At 42.4% G+C, this 24,281-nt stretch overlaps 1 protein-coding gene and 1 long non-coding RNA gene across 3 annotated transcripts; both read right to left on the bottom strand.

Annotated features, from left to right (window-relative positions):
* Positions 1–2,063: 2,063 nt before the first annotated feature.
* LOC115535687 (high-affinity choline transporter 1) lies at positions 2,064–21,404 on the bottom strand. 2 transcript variants are annotated; one of them, XM_030347098.1, is made up of 8 exons: positions 21,001–21,401; positions 19,798–19,914; positions 19,237–19,392; positions 15,883–16,031; positions 11,209–11,358; positions 9,350–9,503; positions 3,003–3,220; positions 2,064–2,703 (listed from the first exon to the last, which is right to left on the bottom strand). In XM_030347098.1, the coding sequence occupies exons 1-8, from the start codon at positions 21,182–21,184 to the stop codon at positions 2,152–2,154; spliced, it is 1,680 nt and encodes a 559-aa protein (XP_030202958.1). In that variant the 5' UTR covers positions 21,185–21,401; the 3' UTR covers positions 2,064–2,151. The 2 variants fall into 2 exon arrangements, with proteins under 2 accessions (XP_030202958.1, XP_030202966.1); XM_030347106.1 differs by lacking the exons at positions 19,237–19,392; positions 19,798–19,914 and having other exon boundaries at positions 21,001–21,404.
* Positions 11,545–12,972, bottom strand: LOC115535700 (uncharacterized). Its single transcript, XR_003974546.1, has 2 exons — positions 12,509–12,972; positions 11,545–12,105 (listed from the first exon to the last, which is right to left on the bottom strand). It is a non-coding gene; the product is annotated as an uncharacterized LOC115535700 (long non-coding RNA).
* Positions 21,405–24,281: the final 2,877 nt, after the last annotated feature.

Genomic DNA, 24,281 nt, shown 5'->3' with positions numbered 1-24,281 from the left:
CTGTATGTTTCTAGCTTGCTTGGTTGCAACCATATAAACACCTTTGTTTCCATGGGTGTTTTGCTGTTCGTCTGTCTCGTCCCCCAGATACAGACTGAATCCCCGAATACAGGTTCTTGTTTATTTAGATTATTATGTTGGCCAAACCTCTTACACTAGCCGCGTTTACATGGCACATCTGATCCGCATAGATTTCTATGCGGCATAGATCTGTTCCTAAAATGTCTTCCGAATGTACTGTATACATGGCAGTAACAAAAGTGTCCGTTATGTCTCTCGCGCACACCTGACACATCTCTGGACCGGTGGCGACATAATGGATGTCTAATCACTATCAGGGATTTTAAATTTGATTTTAATGAAAGCACAGCAGGAGAGAGCTTTTCTCTGCCTGCTCCTTCAATTAAGAAGGAGCAGGACAGCGCAGCAACGTCAATTTCTCGTCAGATCTTTATATTTACCCTAAGCTCCGCCGCAAACAAGAGGAATTTGGATGCGAGTCCGCAGCCAAGACTGGTGGGAGAGAGTGGTCTTACGGGAATTTAGTGACCAGGAATCCTTGAAGGTCCAATTGCGCACTACTGCAGATGCCATCTCTCTAAGTTAAGAAGTATTTTAACGTTCAGCCTGCAAAAGTGCTAGTAGTAGCCTACTAATTTACAGTTATTTCGGACGTGCGCGGACACGTCATTAATAAACACCCATGTCCCGTCGCTAAGCAACCGGACACGCTTACCGGACTACTTTTACGGAGTGATAACAAAGACGTGAATCAGGCAATAAATCCACTTTCCTTGACAGCGGTGAAGTTCGGTGTGCTTAAAAGTACCGACGGAGCTCAGTGGACCAATGGCGAACTACTGCGGCTTCTCTAAGTTAAACCCCAATCTATTCGGAATAAGTGTATACATGTCGATTAAAACGGACTACACCACCACTTCTATTCGGCATAGAATCTATGCCGAACAGATAATTGTATTCCGAATGAGGCGTATACATGATCATTTTCTGTTCCGCATAGAAATCTATGCGGAACAGATGTGTCCATGTAAACGCGGCTACTGATTGTTCTGTTCAACCTAAGATAAAACAATTATAATCAAGGATATAAATTCTCCCCGTCAACTATAAAAAAGGATGGATTTATGTTTATTGCAATACAAATACACCCTTTTAAAAATGTATAACCTTGCCTACACTTTATGAACATCTACTTCGGACATGGCTCCACGCATTCGCCGGCTTCTTTGAAAACAAATGCACATGGCTCGCGTAGAAGTGCATGGGGAAGGGTCGTCAACGAGTTGTTACGACAGTGTTGTGAAATATCTACTACGAAGCTGTAGGGGGCGCTGTGTAGAGAAATGTGTGTGCCAAAACCAAGAAAACAGCGAAGAAATGCCCGAAGTTGCATAGTGGGCCTTTAACAGTGGTATAATGAGCACATACCACAGCCTGCGTGATCTATTGCTTAATTATTACACAGGTTTTTTCAACGTTCCGTTCACTTGCATGGGCACTTCACAACTTCCGGCGGTCAATTATTTTTTGATAATTCATTGGCAACGGATGAATAATGACCGCTGTCAAGGTGAACAAAATTACTTTTTGCCTTTGGTATCACTCCACACGTACTCCGGTAACTTGTCAATGTAATAAGCGGCATATGTATCAACCCAAGCGCTGTCGGTTGCTAAGCGACGACGTCAACGTCTTGGGCGGACTATTTCTCTGCTGATCAACACTATGAATGCTGGTAACAAATACATTGTAAATAAATTGTTTCATTTGGGGAAGTAGCCGTGTAATAAGCAGGATAATGTATAGAACTTCGCCGGTCATTATCGAAAAATAAGCCCCTTCATGGCGAAGCAAGACACCTCCGCTTCGCGTCGGTGTCCTGTTTGCGCTGTCGGGGCTTATTTTCTCGATAATGACCGGCGTTCTATACATTATCCCTTACATATTCTTCCATTACATTTTTAAGAAAGATGAAGCTCTAGTTTACTATACAGCTTGTTCTAGTGAAATCCTGTGAACATTCATAAATTCGAAGTACAAAACAATGTTATTAAAGTGTATTCATATTTTGTATTTTACAATACAAAGCCACACACAAACTGTAATTTAAACATACAGACATGTTCCCTTCTAACATGTTGTGTTCATCATTGGCTCTGAGGGATCTCGTTGAGGGTCTTTTTCCTCCAACCTCCGCTTCTTGTCTTCGTTGGAAGCCCCCAAACTTGGTAACTTTCTGGGCAGCTTAAGGAAATTGAGCACATCCCATGCCTCAGGGATTATGCCTTGGTCAAAAAGTAGAGCTGTCAGGTAGGAGAAAGTCAGGATGCAGGCCAAGGAGCACAGCACACACAGAGTATTGACCGGGAAGCGCTGGACGTGAACCCCATCCTCGAAGGAGCCGCCTGGGAGATGGAGAACCGCCGGGATCCCCAAGCTGGGCCATCCACACAACAATCTCAAGACCAAACTCACCACAAAGCCTGTGAGAGACCCGTAACCATTTGCCTTGTCCAAGAAAAGCACACAGATCAGTTGAGGTAACAGGAAGTTGTAGGTCATTGATGCTCCGATGTACCACATCACAAGCGTCCCCTTTTTGGTAAAGGTGAGTGAAGTTCCTGCAACGCCCATAACTAGCACAACAGCACGGATCACCCACTGCATCTCTCTTTGTGATGCCTAGAAAGAGAGGGGAACATTAGCCACCATTAGCTCAAAGTTCCCGTTCTGGCACCGTCAAACATGCCATTTTCTCCGGTGAAACCCGAGTCCATGGGGAAACCAAGATAAAGACAATTGCAACCACATTGGATAAAATATTGAAGTTATTTTCTGCACACCTCTTTCCCTTCGTCTTTTCTGAATATCTTAAAATAATTCTAGGTTGGGCAAAACGAAACTGACACGCATTTATTACTAGTCTCAAACAAACCAAACCCTTAGTCTAAAAAGTCTATAAAGATGAAGATGGGCCTCACCTGGGGCCTCAGGATGTTCTTGTAGATGTTGTTGGAGAAGGTGGAGGCAGCAGAGAGCAAGGCCGAGTCAGTTGAGGACATCACAGCGGCCGCCACTGCACTGATGCCGATGATGCCGATGTAGGGTGGTGTGAGGTAGTTCAGAGCGATGGGGAAGATAATTACTCCATCACCACGCTCAAACGGAGAAGGAGACCCATAGGATGTCTTGTTCCAGTCTGAGGAACACACACAGGAAGTCAGCCCACAGTGCTCCCCATTGGAAGGGTGTGGACACTCCAAGGGTAATGGGTTGATTCCCACTGGCGGCAGTTATTTTTTTGTGCCTACTTGATGCTTTTATCCAAAGATCAGATACAAGTACAGTACAGTCAATACAGTACAAAACAGTAATTCAGAAGCTTAGTCCTCTTGCTCATGATGCCTGCAGGAAGGCTACAGATATTAGGCTTCAAACCCGGGACCTCTCAGCTGGGGGACTAAAACCCTAGTAGCTGGAACACTATCCTTCCCCGTATATATTGATCCAAATGCATATTTACTTTTGTTAAGGAGGGTACATGGGAACAGAACTAGTCTTATAGTCTACATGTGCATGCATGTTCCTACCATGTGTTCCTACCATCTTCTCTTCTCGCTCTCCCACAAATCTCCAAGGTCTGACGCACAGGCCACAGTCAGAGCACAGGTTGAGAAGAAGCGAGACTACAGCCTCCCCGACGCATCTACTCTGCCACTATCTGACACACAGATAGCAGACCGACCACAGACCTTGAAGAGAGACAACAGCCTGCCAGTCACCATGGACAACGTACCTTCCCCCATCCTCTGCACTCCCCCATCGATGATGACCTCCAGCCTCATCCCATAGCCACAACAACAACTCAAGCTCCACTGTCTCTTTTCCAGCTGATTTTAAGAAACTGGAATATGCTGACATCAAACTTGCATCTGTGTCAATGATAGCATCGCCACGGCATGGCCGAGGCTGATAACACCAAAGCGGAGGAAGCCCCTGTACTGATAGTAGTCCTGAGTATTACTGAGATAAAAAAGGGTTCAGCCGTAGACACAGTATAAAGGGAGCTTCGCATAATCTGCTGAACCCAAGGTTGCCTTCGTCAAAACATGGCAACTTTTGCATTCCTGCTGTAACCACTAAGAGAGTAAACAAAGGGAAATTTAGACACACTGCTAACCTCACAAATCTCATACCTATTGCCTCCAAACCAAAAACAACCTTAAAGCCTATCAACAACACCATCAGGATGGGTCTACTTAATGTTAGGTCTCTGAATAACAAATCCTTTCTAGTTAATGATTTTATTACCACCTCTAAACTGGATTTTATGTTTTTAACTGAAACATGTCTGGAACAAAATAACAGTGTAACCGTTCTGATAGAGACAGCTCCTCCTAACTATAACTTTTTCGATGCATGCAGATCTGGAAAAAAAGGTGGAGGGGTTGCTGCTATATTTAAAGATGTTTTTCAGGGGAAACAGTTGTTATTTTCCATCATTCAAATACCTTTGTGCTGTATTGAAATGCTCCCCCAGAGTTCTCCTATTAATTATTTACAGGCCACCCACATACTCTGCAAATGATTTCGATGACTTCACAGAATTATTGTCTAGCATTTCCACAGACTTTGACTGTGTAGTTATAACTGATGACTTCAATTTTCATACTGATGATTTGAATGACAAGTGTGCAAAAAAACTTTTTACCATTTTGGACACATTTGAACTGTCTCAACATGTGAAAGAGGCTACTCATTGTAAGGGGCACACTCTAGACCTGGTTATCCCAAAGGGCCTCAATGTTCTTATGATCTCTCTGTGACTGATCCTTCCTTGTCTGACCACTTTTGTGTTTTCTTTAATATATATTTTATTCCCGACATACAGACAAAATCAAATACTGTCCAAAAACGGTATATCAATGAAGAATCTAATATACTTTTTATAAAGGCCATCTCCTTGCTATCAACTCTCAACCCATGTTCTGCTGAAGATCTTGTAGAAAACTTTAATTAGAAAATATTGAAAGTCATAGATGTCATTGCACCTTATAAGGTTAAAACGATTTCTGGAAGCTAAAAGGCACCCTGGAGAAAAGCTGCTTCTGTAACAGCACAGAAAAAAGAATGCAGGAAGGTTGAACGCATCTGGCGTAAAACAAAACTTCATATTCACCATGATATCTATAAAGAGAGCCTCCGTGCCTACAATTTAGACTTAAAAAGTGCTAGAGAAACATTTTTCTCCAATATCATTAAAACCAATACTAATAATTAGGGGTGTGACGAGATCTCGTGCCACGAGATCTCGCGAGATTAAACTCGACGATATTACCCGTCGCGTTAAAAATCTGTCTCGCGAGATTTGTGAGCTATCCAAACTTCTATTTGTGGCCTGTAGGGGCAGTAATGCGCCTTTGCTACGTCTAGCCTGCCAGAACTTAACGAAGGAGAAGGAAGAGAAGAAGAGGAGGAGAAGGAGGGGAAGCCATGGGGGAAGCAGCCATAGGCAGCCAGAATGACGTCGGAAAATACCCGTATTACCGTCGAAGATGCCCCCGCCACTTTTAAATCATTTGTTTGGCAACATTTTGGGTACCCGGTGGAAATTATGAATGGCAGTAGAGTGACTGATAAGACACGGACAATACCAAGTTGTCAGTGACATACTTGGTCAGACTCTGTTTGCACTATTTGCACTCTCTATTGATGGAGTAGAACTTTGATTTGATTTCGCACATAATATTGTTTGCACTTGAATAAAAGAGAATTATTTAATTAAATTTATTTTACTCCAACTTTTATAAATTTTAGTTTTAGTTTCAATCTCATGCATGTAAAGAGTTATAATAAAACATTTCAAAATGCTTGTGCAAATCGGTTAAATAAAAGTCTGTTGGTCCAGTCATATATTTTGTCATTGTATAGTTTTCTTAAAATCTCGTCTCGTCTCGTTCTCGTGAACCGAATATCGTGTCTCGTCTCGTCTCGTGAGCTGAGTGTATTGTCACACCCCTACTAATAATGCAAAAACCCTATTTGCAACTGTTGACAGACTGACCAACCCCCCAATACAAATTCCACCTGATCTCCATTCCACACAGAAATGCAATGAGTTTGCAGCTTTTTATACTGATAAATTGAAAGGCATCAGACGCGCTACAAATATCTCCACTTCAAACAAAAATGTTGGACTACCACCCTGTTCAGGCAAAAGTAATGTGGCAGGGATGGCATGCTTTAATGTTATAGACTCTAAAACTCTTGTGGAAACTGTGACACAACTAAAGCCATCCACCTGTTGCCTTGATACTTTACCTACCAACCTCTTTAAGAATGTTTTTGACAGCCTAGCAATAGACGTATTGCAGATAGTTAACAACTCTCTCCAGTCAGGCAACTTCCCAAAATCCCTGAAAACTGCAGTTATTAAACCCCTTTTAAAAAAGCGGAGCCTAGATACCTCTATTATTAACAACTATAGACCAATATCAAATCTACCCTTCATAAGTAAAATCATTGAGAAAGTTGTCCTCCAGCAACTTAATCATTTCCTGGCATCAACTGGTTGCTATGACACCTTCCAATCAGGATTTCGACCCCTGCACAGCACTGAGACCACCCTTATTAAAGTTGTAAACAACATCCGTCTTAACACAGACTCTGGCAAAACCTCAATGCTAATGCTACTAGACCTCAGTGCTGCGTTCAACACTGTAGACCATACAATACTTTTGGACAGGTTAGAAAACTGGGTGGGGCTTTCAGGCACAGTCTTAAATTGGTTCAGGTCCTACCTATAAAATAGGAACGAATGTGTTTCCATTGGCGACTTTGTATCAGAATCAAACAACGTCACATGTGGAGACCCACAAGGTTCGATCTTGGGACCCTCTTTATCTACATGCTCCAACTAGGGCACATCATGCAAAATAACAATATTAACCATCTTTGCTATGCTGATGACACGCAAATCTATGTATCGCTATCACCAAATTACTATCGGCCCACAGATCTGCTGTGCCAGTGCATTGAGCAAGTGAAAGACTGGATGTGCCAAAATTTCCTTCAACTAAATGAGGACAAAACAGAGACAATTGTATTTGGTGTGTAACGACCCAGGTGGGTCTCTCAAGGCTCCGCCCATTTGTGCTGCTTGCCTGTTCTGTCAACTCCCTTTCTTGTGTGCAGGTCTCAGGTGCGTGCAATGACCCTGCTGATTGGGGAGTGTAGAAAAGACCTGCCGTGCCAACACCCCAGGCGCTGTCCTCTCCTCTGCTGGCTTTAGGCTTTTGTTTGGTTGTTTCCATGACTGATCTCCCACCACACTTTTGGTTACATCACATATTACTGACTTACACCACATCCCATTAACTTTACCTTATTTTCTGTTCAATCGTATTGAATAAATCATTGTTATTCCTTTACCCTGCGTGTGGCCTCCCCAGTTTATGTTCATGCCAGAGCCAAGCATGTTACAGGTGCTAAAACGGAAACTCCAAATAAAGTAACCCAACGGCTTAAAGTAACCCAACACCTTCATTCTCTGTCTCTGAAAACTCAATCAAAGCCAGAAATCTAGGGTTTATCATGGATTCTGATAACATTTAGACAGTCACATCAAATCAGTTACAAAATCTGCATATTATCACCTTAAAATGTAGCAAGACTTAGAGGGCTCATGTCCACCGAAGACTTACAAAAACTTGTACATGCCTTTATCACTAGTAAGCTTGATTACGGCAATGGTCTCCCTACAGGTCCCAAAACAAACTCTAAGGAAGCTTCAGCTTGTTCAGAATGCTGCTGCTAGGGTTCTAACAAAGACCAAAAAATTTGAGAATATTACACCAATTCTTAAATCCTTACATTGGCTTCCTGTAGGTCAGTGAATTGATTTTAAAATCATGTTGGTAACCTATAAATCCCTATATGGTTTAGGCCCAAAATATTTAACTGATATGCTTCCAATACATAAGCCTTCTAGAACACTAACATCTTCTGAGACCAATCTGTTAATCATCCCCAGAGTAAACACAAAAGATGGGAAAGCAGGATTAAATTACCATCCAACAAATAGCTGGAATAAACTCTCTGAGGATTTAAGACTTGCCCCAACTCTGAGCACCTTTAAAACAAGATTGAAGACTTTTATGTTTGCTTTAGCTTTCTGCTAAATCTTAAATACATTAACTTTGCCTTTATTTTCCAATTTATTACTAAAATGCCTTTTTAACTTTTCCTTTATTTTCTATTTTTACCAGAAAGATACATGATCTGATACCAGAGAGAAAGGTTAAGGGTTTGAGACCCAAGTTCTGTCTGGGTTAGAGTCCTAGAATCTTGGTTGGAGTCCCAGAGAAAGGACCAAGTTCCTATAGGTCGGGTTGGAGTCCCAGAGAAAGACCTGAGTTCTGTCTGGGTTAGAGTCCCGACGTGTGTCTGGGTTGGAGTCCCAGAATAAAGCCTTTGGTTTGTGGTTAGAGTCCCGACGTGTTTCTGGGTTAGAGTCCTAGAATAGAGTCCGGGTCTGAGTCCCAGAGAGAGTACCAAGTTCCTTTAGGTAGGATTGGAGTCCCAACGTGGGTACCGGAGAGACTGTTGATCTGATCTTAAATACATTGCACTTTCTATTTTACTCATTTCTTTGCATATGTTTTCTTTTACTTACTAAAATGCCTTTTTAACTTTCCCTTTATTTTCTATTTTTACAAGAAAGATACATGATCTGATACCAGAGAGAAAGGATAAGGGTTTGAGACCCAAGTTCTGTGTTGGTTAGAGTCCTAGAATCTGGGTTGGAGTCCCAGAGAAAGTACCAAGTTCCTTAGGTCGGGTTGGAGTCCCAGAGAAAGACCTGAGTTCTGTCTGGGTTAGAGTCCCGACGTCTGTCTGAGTTGGAGTCCCAGAATAAGGCCTTTGGTTCGTGGTTAGAGTTCCGACGTGTGTCTGGGTTAGAGTCCTAGAATCTGGGTTAGAGTCTTAGAATAGAGTCCTAGCCTAGAATATAAATTGACTAGAATCCGGGTTGGAGTCCCAGAGAAAGTACCAAGTTCCTTTAGGTCGGGTTGGAGTCCCGACGTGGGTACCAAATTCCTTTAGGTCGGGTTGGAGTGCCGACGTGGGTACCAGAGAGACTGTTGATCTGATCTTAAATACATTGCACTTTCTATTTTACTCATTTCTTTGCATATGTTTTCTTTTACTTATCTTTTATTTTATTGTATGACAATGTTTATATGTGAAGCACTTGAGTCTGCCTTGTCTATGAAAAGTGCTGTATAAATAAAGTTGCCTTGCCTTGCCCTGCCTAAAATGGAGTTACCTGCAATGACAGCCACTCCTCCAATTATCGCCGGAGGGATGGCAAAGACGACGAGGGCTACGGCAGCAGCATAACAGCTGAGTTTAGCTGTGAGGGAGGAACTTGCGGACAAGATCCTCTGATGAACGGGTTGACTGGCTAAAAACCCAAAAGCCTGGAAGACAACAAACCATCCATCTCAGGACATGTAGGATATACAGATCATACAAGAGGATCATAATAAGTGATGATGGGATACTGTTAGGTGTTTGTCATATAATGCTTAATGATACATAAGATTAGCCTGGGTAGCACCGCCCATTCTGCCGGCGATTGGAGTTCGCCCTGTAGAAGGGTCTGGAGAAAAGCAATACATTTCTTTCTGCTTCCGATACATTTGCGCAGGAGCCAATCACCAAGCTGGCTTTTCCCCCTGGCATGCTAACGGCTGGTTTAACCCAATGACGACAGGGTATCGACGGCAAGAAGCCAATTGTGTACAGAGTCATTTGAACTAGGCCCATTGATCACGCCTCTTGTGCTGAAGAAAATGACAGCAGCTTCCCCAGATCAATGTGCAATTTAAGATTGAGCTTGGTCTGGCAATAGCCAGGCTAACATAAGACAGCTATTCGTTCTTTGGTTGTAGTGGTAGCGTCAGATAGACATAGTTGTACATCTTGGTCAATACGTGGATTACTAGGTTACTAAACAAGCTTTCTTTTTAACGGAGTAGGTATTGAAGTACGAAATTTAATATGATTTACATTGGCACCCGGAATTTTTCCCATCACCTCTAGACTAAATAACTAATAAGAACCATAATGCCAACTGGACCAAATGATTGAAAAAAAAAATTCAGTCCCTTGTTCAAAGAAAATACACATATAATTTGTAAGTAAGATTCAGTTTCTACATCGACAACCATTCAGCAATGAATGGCACAATATTTAAGTTTCCAAACATGTTTATCAAGACGCCATGACAGAAATTTGGTGTTTCCATTTGTGTTATATTTATTCATAACACAAATGGAATTATTATTATTAATATATATTTTTCAAATCTTTTAAAAAGAAAAAGTGGCCATGTTTTAATTGGCTTTGCGGTGCATTCACTAATCTTGGACTTTGGAAAAACAACCAAGAAGACAGCTTGAACACACATGTAAAAACATGACCGACACAATATCCTTGTGTTACATACAGCCCCAGCTGTGGAACTGGGAACAAGTTGAGCATATAGGGATGGCCTCCACATAACAGAGCCAAGTAAAAGTCAGAGAATACTTAATAACTGTTATTAACAGTATTGCGGCAGTTACATTACATCTTGTTTCATCGTAAATCTAACTCCACACTTGAACAATGTGGTCGGTAAACCACTGCCATATTTGCAGAGGCCTTCAGTTGATTAACCGAAACATTTGAACACAATAACGTGAGCCAGAAAGTTAGCTGAAGCCTGCAGCTGATTAACACTTTAAGATTAGTTAGCTTTCACACTGGGTGCACAGCTCAGCAACAACCAATAAATGATTACATGCAACAATAACACAAGTAAAGGCTGAATGCAAACGCGCTGTTTGGCATTTCAGGACACATTTTTTCTGAGGAAAATAGGACTCCCCTTTTGTGCATTTCGAGTTCGATTCAGGACCACATAGCCCCTTTCAGAATTTAAAAGAACAGATTGATTTTGTGCTGTTGAAACGATTCTGAAAAATGATCGTATCTGAGTCACATTTGTTTGCAACTTTTGAGCAAAAATATCAGGACACTTTTTCTGCCAGTGTGAAAGGGCCTAAGAACATGTTACTTCAGTAGTACAAAATTATAAATGTTTTTGGGGTTTGGGAGGAGCTCGTTCCTGCAGCTTACCAAGAATAGAAAGGTGTCACCCTTCATCAGAAGGGAGTCTTCCTCCCAGGTCCCGACCCACGGGGGGTAACCAGTGCTGTTGAGATCGAGTGTTGTGTTGGAGACACTAGACGCGGCAGGGCTCATCAACACAAAGGGAACACACAGCCACTGTAGAAATACACAAAATAACAAACTATCACTGTAGACCCACACAATACAACAGACCGGCAGATAATACAATTTTTGTTAAGAGAGACAGCTTGACCACAAATGTAGCGCATCTTATAAACTGATCCTTGAAGTGGATTTTTCATTGCCAAACATTGTTCCAATATGCAATAAAAAGGATAGTAAGAGTTTTGCGATGTTCATTTATTCAAATTCCTCAGTGAACCCCGGGCAGACCCGATCAGGCTAACGCTGAAAATAAATGGAATAGAGCTGTCAATGGAGGTGGACACGGGTGCCTCAGTTTCGGTGATGAGTCAAACTAAACCTGAGTCAAACCTACTCCAGGTTGTGGTACTCTGGAAAAGCACCTGTTCTGAGAAAAACTGACATCAGTCAGATGATTGGGAATTCCATCTGTACCTCTATGAATGTTAGCCAAAGAGCTACAGATTTAACTAGACAGTTCAGGATTCTAGACTGACAGTACTTACTTAAAGTACATCAAGAATGAAACCAAATGATTCAGAGACATTCATTGTCAATCGATACAGTGCCGTCAGGGAAGTATCAGATGTCAAGCAGTGGTTATAAATCAACACCAAGGATTATCCAGCTGATTCAGCGTCACGTGGTCAAACTGCTGAACCTCTCCAAGGTTGTCATTGCTGGAGAAATGGCTCAGTCTTTCAGCAATGGGCAGAACAAGAGTTGCCCAATTTACCTCTAATAGCAATGTCAATTATTCTGGAGGATTAAAATAAAAAATAATAGATTAGTAAATACATTAGTAAAAGAACAACACAAAAGCCCTAGTGTTCTAACCCGCAACTACTCATCTTGGAACAGCATTATTAGAGCTGTAGCCTAAAAAGACGACAGCTCTAATAAGAGCTATGACATTTCAAGAGTTTTCGACTTATGGTATAGGCTGCAGTATGACTTTTACAGAATTTGAGGAAAAAAAAAAACGTTAAAGAAACAATAGGGAACCAAGCAGCTTCGCTGCTCGGACCCCTAACTATCACCTCACTCACAGCATCCAATCTGTCAGTAGATTAAATTAGAAAAGCTAAGTCTGATATTGTACGCTTCTATATCAGTAGCAAGGATTCAAGGAAGAAGGTGCACTACTAAAGAGAGAACTTACTGTCAAGAAGAAAAGTTCAAGCTTAGGTCAGACCTAGGACGGAAGGTTAAGCCTATTGTCCATGCCAGAGGAGACCAAGTATCAAGCAATCTTGCCGAAAGACCATCACATTGTTACTCAAAAACATCCGTCAACAAGTAGGACACAGTGGAAAAACGACATGACGTCTCAGCTGCAGCAAAGATATTGGATCCCCTGTGCAAACTCCCTTGCATCATCATATCACATTGTGTAACATACAGACGTCTCTAATCGGCTCTGGGTAATCAGAAAATGTTTGACTTGCCTAAAGACATTATGTTGGTGTTGATTACTTCAGGCCAATAGACATAAGAGGGGACGAGGCCTTTTAAAGCATTATGGAGTAATCTTTACCTGTCGGTCTGGTAGGGCAGTCCATCTAGAAATAGCCCATTTCCATGACGCAGTTTAAAGGTCCCATGGCATGCTACTTTATGGATGCTTTAATATAGGTATTAGTGGGCCCCTAACACAGTATTTGAAGACGTTCCCGAAATTCAGCCGAGGTGCAGAATTACAGCCAATACAAGGCAGTCGCACATTGAGCTTTCCCCAAACGCGCCGTTTCGGTGTCTCTAGCTTTAATGCAAGGAGAGAGGCGGGTCAAGGAGGAGGGTGGGGGTGTGGCCCTTAGCAGCTTGCAGCCACGGTACCATGCGCTCTGTTTACAGTGGATAGATCGCAATGACGAGGCGCACACAGCCTTTGGCCGTGTTCTGTAAATATTATATAATGCTCTGCGTGCTCTGGCGGGAATCCTGGAGCTCTATATCTAAATAATATCATATTATGCATAGATATCTATATCAAATAATTAGGGGTGTAACGTTACATGTATTTGTATTGAACCGTTTCGGTACGGGGTGCTCGGTTCGGTGCGGAGGCGTACCGAACGAGTTTCCATACGGACATATTAAGTAGAGGACCATGTGTTGAACATGCTGCGGCCGCACATGCACAGTTGCGCACACCGTAGCTGTGTTCGAAATCGTTCCCTATTCACTCACTCACTATTCCCTATATAGTGTTCATGATATAGTGCACTATTGAGGGAACGAACAAACGAGATTTCGGACACTACGCTGAACATTTCTAAACGTAATTTGCGTCAGTAAATGCGCCGGGTATTTGTGTGACGCAGACAGATGCGCCCACATCATGTAAACAAACCGGGCCCTCACGAGGAAAGCTGGAGGTTGTATTGATGTTGAATCTTACATTTCCTTGTTCAAGTTTTTATTAAATTAATTTTGAATGTTAAATATTCTATGTTAAATCCCAAATAAATTGTTGACACTTCTAAACGAAAGCCGGAGACTCCATCATTAAATATATTCGTTATCGCGGATATTCAGCTTCTTCTTCTCCTCCGGAAAAAGACGACCGCATTGCATTGTGGTATACGGGAGTAACATCGTCTGTACACTCACATTTTTGGTATTATTATCCTGCAGATAATGTGGATAAGGAGATTTTTCTGGCAAAAAACATTACGATTGAGTGAAAGTCATCAGGGCTAAAGATTGGGGGGGGGAGTAAAAATTTATCTGAGCAACAACTTGAAACTGTTTAGTGTTGCAATTGTTCATTGTTGCACATTAGATTGAGAAAAGATTTGTTTTTAAAGAAACAGTCTGAGCCTTATTCATGTTATTTAATCTGAGCAAGAACTTGATACTGTTTAGTGTTGCAATTGTTCATTGTTGCACATTTGATCATATATTTCTTAAAAAAACAGTGAGCCAATGTTATTTATTTTTATTTCTACATTTCAGAATCTTTATATTTTTTAGCAGAATTCTAGTTTTGTATCGTCTAATGTTCCTATTGTAAAAAGCACAAAAGTGTGTTATGAACAACTTGAAGCACATGTTATGAAGCACATTTATATTTAGCATTTTGATTTCTTACTGTACCGAAAATGAACCGAACCGTGACCTCAAAACCGAGGTACGTACCGAACCGAGATTTTTGTGTACCGTTACACCCCTACAAATATATATATTATCACGGCCAAAAGCTGTGTGCGCCTCAAGACGATATTATGAATGTCAAACGACTGGGTCGGGTTCTCCGACGTCTCTGGTTCTTCCAATTCCACTTCAACATCAATCGGAAGTAGACTGAACCACGACATGGAGGAGAAAGGGGATTGTTGCCCGCGATTGTCTTCCGCTGGAGCCCCGTTTCCTCGCTGACGAGGCACTACAGCCTCAGAAGCAGGCGGCAGTGGTGCCTCGCGGCGGAGGGCAGCGGGAAGCGGGGCTCCGGCGGGAGACAATCGCGGGTAACAATGCCTTTCTCCTCCATGTCGTGGTTCATTTACATCAGGGTGTCAAAGCCAAAGTTCCTTCCCCCCCAATTCCTTCTCGACCATGGCTGAGATAACCCCCACTACAAGTCTCGTTGTGGAAATACCAGAGACGTCAGAGAACCCAACGTGTTATGCGCCATAACACCAACAGCAGAACGGTTATCCAAATAACGAAGAAGTGTACAACACTTGCGTTACAGTCCTGGAGCTTTACGTTTAAATGGTATCATATTATACATAGATATCTATATCGTATAATACATATTATCACGCCCAAAAGCTGTGTGCGCCCATTATAAATCTCAAATGGCTGCGACGGGTTCTCCGACATCTCTGATTCTTCCACTTCCACTTCAACATCAATTTGAAGTAGAGGAGCAGACATGGAGGAGAAACGGATTGTTGCCCGCGATTGTCTCCCACGGGAGCCCCGCTGCCCGCTTACGAGGCACCACCACCTCGAAGCGGGCAGCGTGCCTCGCGGCGTTGGTGTCTCCAGCGCGAGTCAATCGCGGGCAACAATCCCTTTCTCCTCCATGTCGCGGTTCCTGTACTTCAGTGAGTAAAAGCCAAATTTTCTTACCCCAAATTCCTTCTCAACCATGGCTGAGATAACCCCCACTACGAACAGTCTTAGCTCATTGTCTCATCATCGGGCCAAAATCTCCGGGGGGGCAAAGCAGAGAAGGGGAGGTAACATTTCTCTGTATGACGACATGCGGGGAAAATTCCATTTTGCTCGTCTGAGCGTTGTTTTTCCAACGGCAGAGCAGGAAACCTAGTGCTTGTTTTACACCTAACGCCGTTTCTAGCTACTGGGGTACCATAGTCAGGTTACGGGAATTCATATTAATGTTAGAAAAACTCATAAAGTGAGATTTTCATGCCATGGGATCTTTAAAAATTATGCAAAAAAAAAGTGAGGATTTGCAGGAGAGCCCAGGTAAAGTCAATCCGGTCTGTGTGAGTGTAAAGAGTGTATGGACATTGGTAGATTTATTAGGACAAAATGAAATGGGTGTTTCTCTTTTTGACCTACTGCGCTGAAGAACATGAGGATGAGTTGAATGACGTCTGTGTAGGCCACAGAGTAGAGACCCCCCAGCAGGGTGTAGGTGATGGCTACGGCAGCAGAGATCCAGATGCTCACTGTGTAGGATATATCCAGAATAACGCTCATGACAGCACCTGGGAATACAAGAGAACACAAATAGGAAGCAGGTCAGGTCGAGGGAAATCATTCAATGGAAATGTATCCTGAAATAACTTTACCCTAGAATGGTTGTGTGCTGTAGGTTGTCTTGTGTGTTACGTGATTACCTGAACAGTATTAGCCAATTAGTCGCATGCGCATGAGAACTACCGCATGAGAGCTAACTGTGGCTTCCATTGAGGCAAGAGTGTGATGACGTCATGCGCTCTAGCTTTGGCTTAAAGAGATCACAGCTTTTGTGATCACACTTGGGTGAAGTTATATGTCGAGAGCACCTCAAGCAAAAGATGACCAGTTGCATATAGCTTGGCAGTTGTGAAGATATATGTTAGGTTTTCTTTATCCGTCCTCACAATAATTCAATAGAGTTCAATTCAATTGTATTTGTATACCCCTTAATCACCGGTACAGTCTCAAAGGGCTTTACAATAAAACCATAAAATAAAACTTGCTCCATACAGATAATCATGATATTTATAGAGCAAAGCCCATTCGAGTGCCAGGAATCCGAGCCGATGCACTAGATAGTTCTTCTCCAAGGAATTTGGCTTCCTGCTAGCAAAGGCGACTGGCCTCAGCCCTACTGAGTGCTCTCGGTTGCTCACAGCTGCTAGGCCTTTGAAATTTGCATCTACTTTATGTGTAACACATAGGGGTTTGCTGGGTCAGCGAATGCTAGGACAGGTTCTGTGGGACTCCATTCTCTGACTATGGTAGGTTAATTGTGTCCTTTGACCGCTTCCCTGGCCATAAAATGGGCCCTGGACAAGCTCCGCTACTACGTCCTTGGGTGTGAATTTACTCTCGTGGATGGCCAACGCCAAGTACCGTATTGGTCCGAATATAAGACGGCCTTTTATCCCCTCGAAATAGGTCCGAAAAAGTCGGGTTGTCTTATATTCAGGGTCTATTATTCAGAGAGCAGCTTCTCTCCATCGCCTCTCCCTTTAAATGTCAATACACATTCGCGGCCCCAGATGGCACCAAAAATTGGTTCCGGGAAGAAGTAGTCCAGCGTCCTTAACAACCAGCCTGTGTTTATTATTATTGTCATTAATATAACAAGTGTTTAATTCACTGTTTTTTAATATTGTTATTTCAAAATAAAATTAAGTTCTGTTCTGCAAATCTGGTCTGCAAATCTTTTTTTCTAAATGTTTGTGTTGAAAAATGGGTGGGTCGTCTTATAATCAGGGTCGTCATTCGGACCAATACGGTACATCAACGCCAGGGTGACGAGGTGGTTCCTTGCCTTAAAGGAGGAGGTGGACCACCGGCCGGGCGAGAACACACCATCGCCCTGACCAACGCCTGTCTCTGGTTAGTCAGAGGTGGCCCGAGGCTTCCTCCAGAAATAGCTAGGTTCTAGAGCGTATGGTGGATGTTGTGAAAGTGTTTGGCAAAAGAGGACTGAGTCAAAGGTCAAGGAATGATGCTACATACATGCTTCAAGGCTTCAAAGTTTATCACGGCAATTTCTTGGAGATCATACGTAAGTATGAATGAAGAAAATGTAGCTGAATGTTTATTGAGGAGAGCATTTGGGAAAGATATCAAAAAATTGACACCACCCAGGACCATCGTCTCCCGCACATGAGCCTAGCCCGATACATGCACGTGATTACAGGACTCTTTTGAAATGAGAGGGGAGAAATATACATTAAAGGGGACATATTATGAAAACAACACTTTTCCTGGGATTTGGGGTGTTTTGGTCTCTGGTGCTCCCACACGCATTCAAACTTTGAAAAAAAGTCCATGCATGATTTTTTGAGGGAGATATGCATTTCTGAAAGTACCCTGCTACAGTTACCAAACGAGCGAGTCAGTTTCGGCGCACCCTCCTACGTACGAAGAACACATTTGAATATTACCTCCCACTTCCCCCCCCCCCGGAGTACACCTGCAGTCCGGCGGGTGTAATCCGGAAGCTGAACTGCCTCTGAAGCTTCGGCTTACAGTCCGGCAGCTCCGGCGGGTGTACTCCGGGGGCTGAAGTGCAGCTCCAGTCCAGCGGATGTACTCCGGGACATGAACTACCGGCAGCAGTCCGGCACCTCCGGCGGGTGTACTCCGGGGGCTGGACTAGTGCTCCGGCGCGGGGAGCTCGGCGGCAGTCCGGCAGCTCAGCTCCCGGAGTACAATCCCTTTTTCCTCCATGTCGCGGTTCAATGTGGACTTCAGAGAATCAAGGCCAAAATCACTTTCCCCCAATTCTTCTCAACCATGGCCGAGATAATCCCCACTACGAGTCTTTACTTGTTGTGGAAGTACCAGAGACGTCAGACGCAGTCTTTATGATTCATAATTTCATCCTCTGCTAAATATCCCTTGATTTCTTTGTCCCATAAATTTTTCTAATTTTAATGCTCTTATCAACATGGAGAAGTGCATCAGCTTGCCTTATGCAAATGTTTTTTTATTGATAACAACATTGGCATATACTGATCAAAACAGGACGATACAAAAAAAAAGCCTATAGTGCAATTAAACGATGAACATACAAACATACTGCCTTGAACATAGCAGTCAGGCTACTGCTTCTTTGTTTTGAGCCAAAGGAAAAAGAATTAAAAAGAATAATAATTAATCCAATATTAATAAATAAATAAATTGCGTTAATCGCGCAATAAAAAAATTAACGCAGTTAAAATTGGTTTGCGTTAACGCCGTTAATAACGCGTTTAACTGAGAGCACTAATAAATACCTATATATTATATAATATTATTATATCATATTGTATTACATACATATAGAGCTCCAGGAGTCCGCAAACGGCAACAATCACCTCTCTTCCATGCTGTGGTTCACTCTGACAGCTCATTGGTCAATGGGCAGCAGCTTATTTGCATTAAAGCTACAGACACCAGAAACAGCGCATTCTGAAGGGACTGAAACAGAGGGGAATAGTGGTAGGCGAGATTTTTTTCCCTAAAAGCTATTTCCAGGAAACAGGTTCAAATACATGTTTTCTGGAACCCATATACTATGTTTACTTGGTGGGAAAACACCATAATATGTCTCCTTTAATACCTTCATGAATCTCCTCAACTTAAAATGTTGACACATGTAAAAAACACCATTGATTAAAGAAATGTGGTTAGACTAGTAAGACCATTGGGTGTCATTGATAGAATATACTACCCTGTTTTTGTGAATGTCTGGTTCATCCAACTTACCTAAGGGAATAAGTGTAGTTGGCAACCAGATGAGGTCAGAGATGAGGGACAATATTGTGAAGGGGCATGCTACTCCCTTTCCATACTTAATGTGGAAGGGATCTAGCATTGTCACAAATCTCCTGTCCCTCATAGGCTTGGTGAACACTGTGCCACCTTGGAGAAGAGAAAGTAAAATATTTAAGGTGTGTATATATATATATATTTAAATATTCAATTTTCATGTGAATGAAATGACATTGTGTTCAATGTAACGGGACCTTTTGCAGATAATCGGTTAATGCTCTTACAGATTATGAATAAAGGCTTTTACAGCTGATGAACTAAGGCATATACAGATAATAAGTTAAGGCTCTTACAGTGATGAAATAAGGGTCTTACAGATAACGAATAAAGGTTATAATGGATCATGAATCAAGGCTATTACAGATATTGAATTATGGCTTCTATAGATAATTAAGGCTCTTACAGATATTTAATTAAGGATATAATGGATCATAAATTAATGCTCTTACAGATAATTAATCAAGGCTCTTATAGATCATTAATTCAGGCTCTTACAGACAATGAAGCCAGTGATATTTGCGATGACCATGAGGATCACCTCCTGGACTCCTAGTGAGGGGTTGTAGGCTGCCTCAGCCAAACTGAAGAAGAAGCCCCCGCCGATCCACGTAGCTATAGGATTTGCACACAGACACGCACAAAATATGAACCACCCGTATAGATAAACACACACACAGACCCATAGATGCACAGATTAAATAAACAAAATATTGCACTTAATATCAGTTGATGTTAATATATACCGTAATTATGTGGATATCTCCCCTTTTTTTTCAGACAAATTACTGTTGTGGAGCCTATATACGATGTATATATTCGTAGCCTCAAAATCCTTATAACACAGCATCGAAATAGTTATTCGTTCTACAACACACATTTGTTTCGAATAATTTTAGTAAAACGTATGATGGTTCGGAGTGATGGTGTCACTTCCATGTCTAGTGCGAGATTGCAGACCTGCTTTTACCAACTAGTCAGTGAGCGAAGTTCATTTCTCCATCCTCTGCAATCGTTAGAATAAATAGGCTGCACGGTAATTATACGATCTTGTGTTTTTTTATTATTAAAACAAAAATAAATAATTATTACCAACACATTAGATTGTCCGTAACACACTCACCCCTTTTAGAATCACATTCTCTCACTCTCACTCTCTCCCAAACACACATACAGATAAAGACAGAAAGAGAATGTTAACTTGTGTATACCGGTAATTCCCAATTATTATTGATGTATTTGCACTTTTAATCTTCCTGAATTCTACAAGGCAAATAAATTAAGTAAAAACTTAATTCCCCGGCTCCATTCGTCTTTGTAAGGAAATGTTCTATTTTGTCTTTATTATTTTGTCAGAATGCACCAGAATGCTTCGTTTTTATATGAAAAACACAAAAAATTATACGGGGGGAGGAGGGCCCCGGACCCCCCTACAGGTGTTTGGTTTACAAACTTTCTGCCCCCCCTATAATAAAATTCACCAGCCGCCACTGTGTAAATGTAAACAATAAGGGTACATTATTAACAATGAATTACCATTGGTAAATGCAGTACCAAGTATAAACGAGAAGCTGATTAACAGTTAACTTACCGTCTAGTAATCCTTAACTAATTGTGTTCATGTTAACAAAGGCATACACTTTCATTCCAAATAAAACGTATTCCCAGGACGGAGAAGTGAGTAGTGGAGTGATGACCCACCTGTCATGGTGAACATGCCCACCACCAGGTGGATCCCTCGGTTGCCCAGCAAGGTCATCTCCACCTGGTCCGCCGAACTCTTCTTGCTCTCCCTCTTGGATTTGAAAGAGGCCCAGATACCGGTTCCAAGGACCATCAGGTAGAAGAAGACCATCACCACCACTCCTGGAACGTTGAGAGCCATGGTTCATCTGCGGCTGTGGGACTCTCCTCAGGATCCTATCTGAACCTCCTTCAGGCTGTCTTCCACTATCTGTGTTGTAAAGGCGGGGCTTAAACCAGCATAGACCCACCCAAAAATAATTTCCCTCTGCAAACTGGTTCTGGAACTATTTAACTTCACATAACCCCTAAGGACGCCTCGCTATCCCAAACCGTTATGAAGAAACAAATAGAGAAGGACTAGGGTCAACACAGTCTCCCTCCCTACTCGTCAAATGTGTGACGCATGGCCAAGGATCCCTGGCGTCAATTTCCCTCACCGTCGGATATCGACGAAAGGAAATCAATGTCTATCAACGGTGATGCCGTCACGTTATGCAACTATATTCTATTGATTTGTTTGACAGATTCACCATTAAACGTGTTTCTAATGACATTTTCTAGCGAGAAATTTACTTTTTCCTTGAATAATCTTCAATAATGTGTATGATCTTTATTAATCTTTTATTATCTGAATGGGAAATGCAATATTTTAGGACCGATTCACCGTTAAACGTGTTTCTAATAGCATTTCTAGCGAGAATTATACTTTTTACTTGCATAATCTTCAGTCAGTGATTGTGTCTGATCTTTAGTTTTATAGTTATTAGGAAGATTTTATCGGCTCGCTCGCATGTTTCAACGACGTCAGGTTGCTAGGGACACTGCTTTCGCTAAACCAGCAGCTCACGTGTTTTCTGCGTTTGTGTTATTAAACCGTTACTTTATGTAACTTTTAATGATATGATCTCGTTAGAAACACATATATCTGAGAGCCAACCCAGTCGCCAAAAGCATACGTTGACAGTGTACGTTTTCGTGAAGACTGGATTAGGCTACGTTGCATTTCAACATAAAATAGCGTGTTTTACACACACACACACACACACACACACACACACACACACACACACACACACACACACACACATTTTAGTCATTTATTTATGTTCACATTTTACAATAACAAATCTTGAACACAAACACTGGTAGATGCACTCATCAAGCCCAGATTCTCTTTGACTTGTCTGATCTCAGTCTATGGATACAGGAAGCAGCGTCTCCTCCATATGTGGCGGCTGCCTATTAATACAGATATGGAGCAGAATTTTGCAAGTGCTTTAGCTTTTGGCTTCGGAATTCCAGCCATCTGCAAACCCCTTATGACGAGTCTGTGGACATGGCCAAGGCTTCCAAATATAAACACAAGTAGTTTGCAGGTGTACCCCAGTTGTGCAATCTCATTTCTGAGAAGTTGGTATTTTGTAACCTTGGCAAGGAATGCCTCCTCCAGACTATAGTCAAACGTACAGCTTACTTCTAAGATGGTGACTTCTCTGCTTACCTCATCAACAACAATAACATCTGGTGTATTGGCTGTCACATTTGAAAAATAGTCAACTTCGTTATTGCACAGAGTGAACATGTCAGATGAAACCCTTGAATGGGTATATACTTTAACGGAGGAAGGTGGGGTATATAAAAAGCATGTTCTTAACCAGTAAATCAACAATTCTATCATGTCTGGAAATATACATGCCCTTGTATACATGGCAGCCATTCAGAATATGTGACAGTGATTCTATGGTTGAGTTGTCGTGGTGCAGACAATGAGGAGGAAATCTGTTAGGGTACCACAGAGAGAGATTGAGTCTGGTTGGAAGAACTTGTAATCTGGCTTTAACTGCAAATGTAAGAATATCCTCATCAACTGCATAGTTCTTGAATATTGTGTGAGAAACTGTGTGATCTGCAGTGGGAATACATGCTAGCTTTCCCTGTAGCTTTAGACCAGTCCAGTGTTGTTGCTGCCTCTGCTGTTCTAACCCTAGCAGGTACCTGCGTGTGTGAGCTGGTGATACATGATGTTCAGTATCATTGACAGTTACCCTTACTGAGATTGTACAGTCAGTTATTACATCCTCAGACACCATTACAGTGTCTGAGTCAGACTTCACCCAGTCCAGGGAGACTCCAGCTCGCACGCAAAGGTCATTGAGGTCGGGCCAGTCCGACGAGACCCCAAACCCAGCAGAATGTGAGTCCATCTTGTTGTTGGGCTTCCTTCTAAAGCCTAAGAAGCTCGGCTCACCCTCTCCTGCCAGGGGAACTTTACGTAGCTTCATGTCCAGAAACAATGAAGAACGTGCAAGTTCCCTGACAGTCCGGTCATCACTGTTCAGCATATTGGTCAGGTGGGACAGCCTGGTGGCATTATAGATCCACTCCACATTTGGAACGCCTAGACCTCCCTCCTGTTTGGGCTGGAAAATAATGTCCCTGGTTGTATGGGTGTTCAGTCCAAACCACTTCCTCACTACAGAAACTACTTGGTTGTTAAGTTCCCGCAGTGTTTTACACGCGAGGTGTACGTTGGAGAAAAGATGTTGAATTCTCGACAGGGCCACCTGTCTGATGGCCTCCAACTTCATGAGCAGAGGAAGTGGTGAAACATCAATCAAATCCAGCCTGGTGGTGAATTACGTGACCATATATTCAACCTGCTTCTTCCACTCGCCTGCTACATTGAATTTGTGCCCGAGGTAGGTGTACGTCTCGTGCAGGTCATACACACGGATTGGTTCCGAGTTGATGGAAAACTCTGGATCCCTATCCGTTTTAGATTTGTACCAGCGATTCCCGCCACTCCTTCTTTGGTATAGAACTGCACATTTAGACTGTTTGATCTCCAGACCGGACCAGTCCAGGAATGTGTCAGTTCTGGAGAGCATGTCCTTGATGACACTCTCCTCCCGAGAAGCCAGCTGCACATCATCTGCGTAGCCTTGTATGGGGTTTGGGGAAATCACATTGGGTGGTGCACAGCCGCACAGCCACCTAATCCACTGGTTGATGGCCAGGACAAAATTGATGGCGCTCCACGGGCAGCCGGTTTTAATGCCCACCTGGAGGGGGACGGGATCTGTGAGTTGTTTCCCACAGATAACCTGAATGAAGGAAGAGCTGTAAACATCCTTAATAATGTCAATAAACACGCGAGGTAGCTGGATTTCCTCTAGGGCGTGGATCATGACATTGTGGGTCAGGGTCCCAAAAGCGTCCCTGAAGTCTAGGAAGAC

The sequence above is a fragment of the Gadus morhua genome, chromosome 2 (assembly GCF_902167405.1).
Source record: "Gadus morhua chromosome 2, gadMor3.0, whole genome shotgun sequence".
Lineage (NCBI taxonomy): Eukaryota > Metazoa > Chordata > Actinopteri > Gadiformes > Gadidae > Gadus > Gadus morhua.
This window is presented reverse-complemented; position numbering and strand designations above follow the sequence as displayed.

Bases quoted from the DNA above. Each gene is read 5' to 3' on its own strand.
- LOC115535687 (XM_030347098.1), bottom strand. From the start codon at position 21,184: ATGGCTCTCAACGTTCCAGGAGTGGTGGTGATGGTCTTCTTCTACCTG. The intron at 3,221-9,349 runs GTAACTCCATTT...TGTGTTCCTCAG, and splicing joins AGGAGTGGCTGTCATTGCAG to ACTGGAACAAGACATCCTAT. The intron at 2,704-3,002 runs GTGAGGCCCATC...CTCTCTTTCTAG, and splicing joins AGAACATCCTGAGGCCCCAG to GCATCACAAAGAGAGATGCA.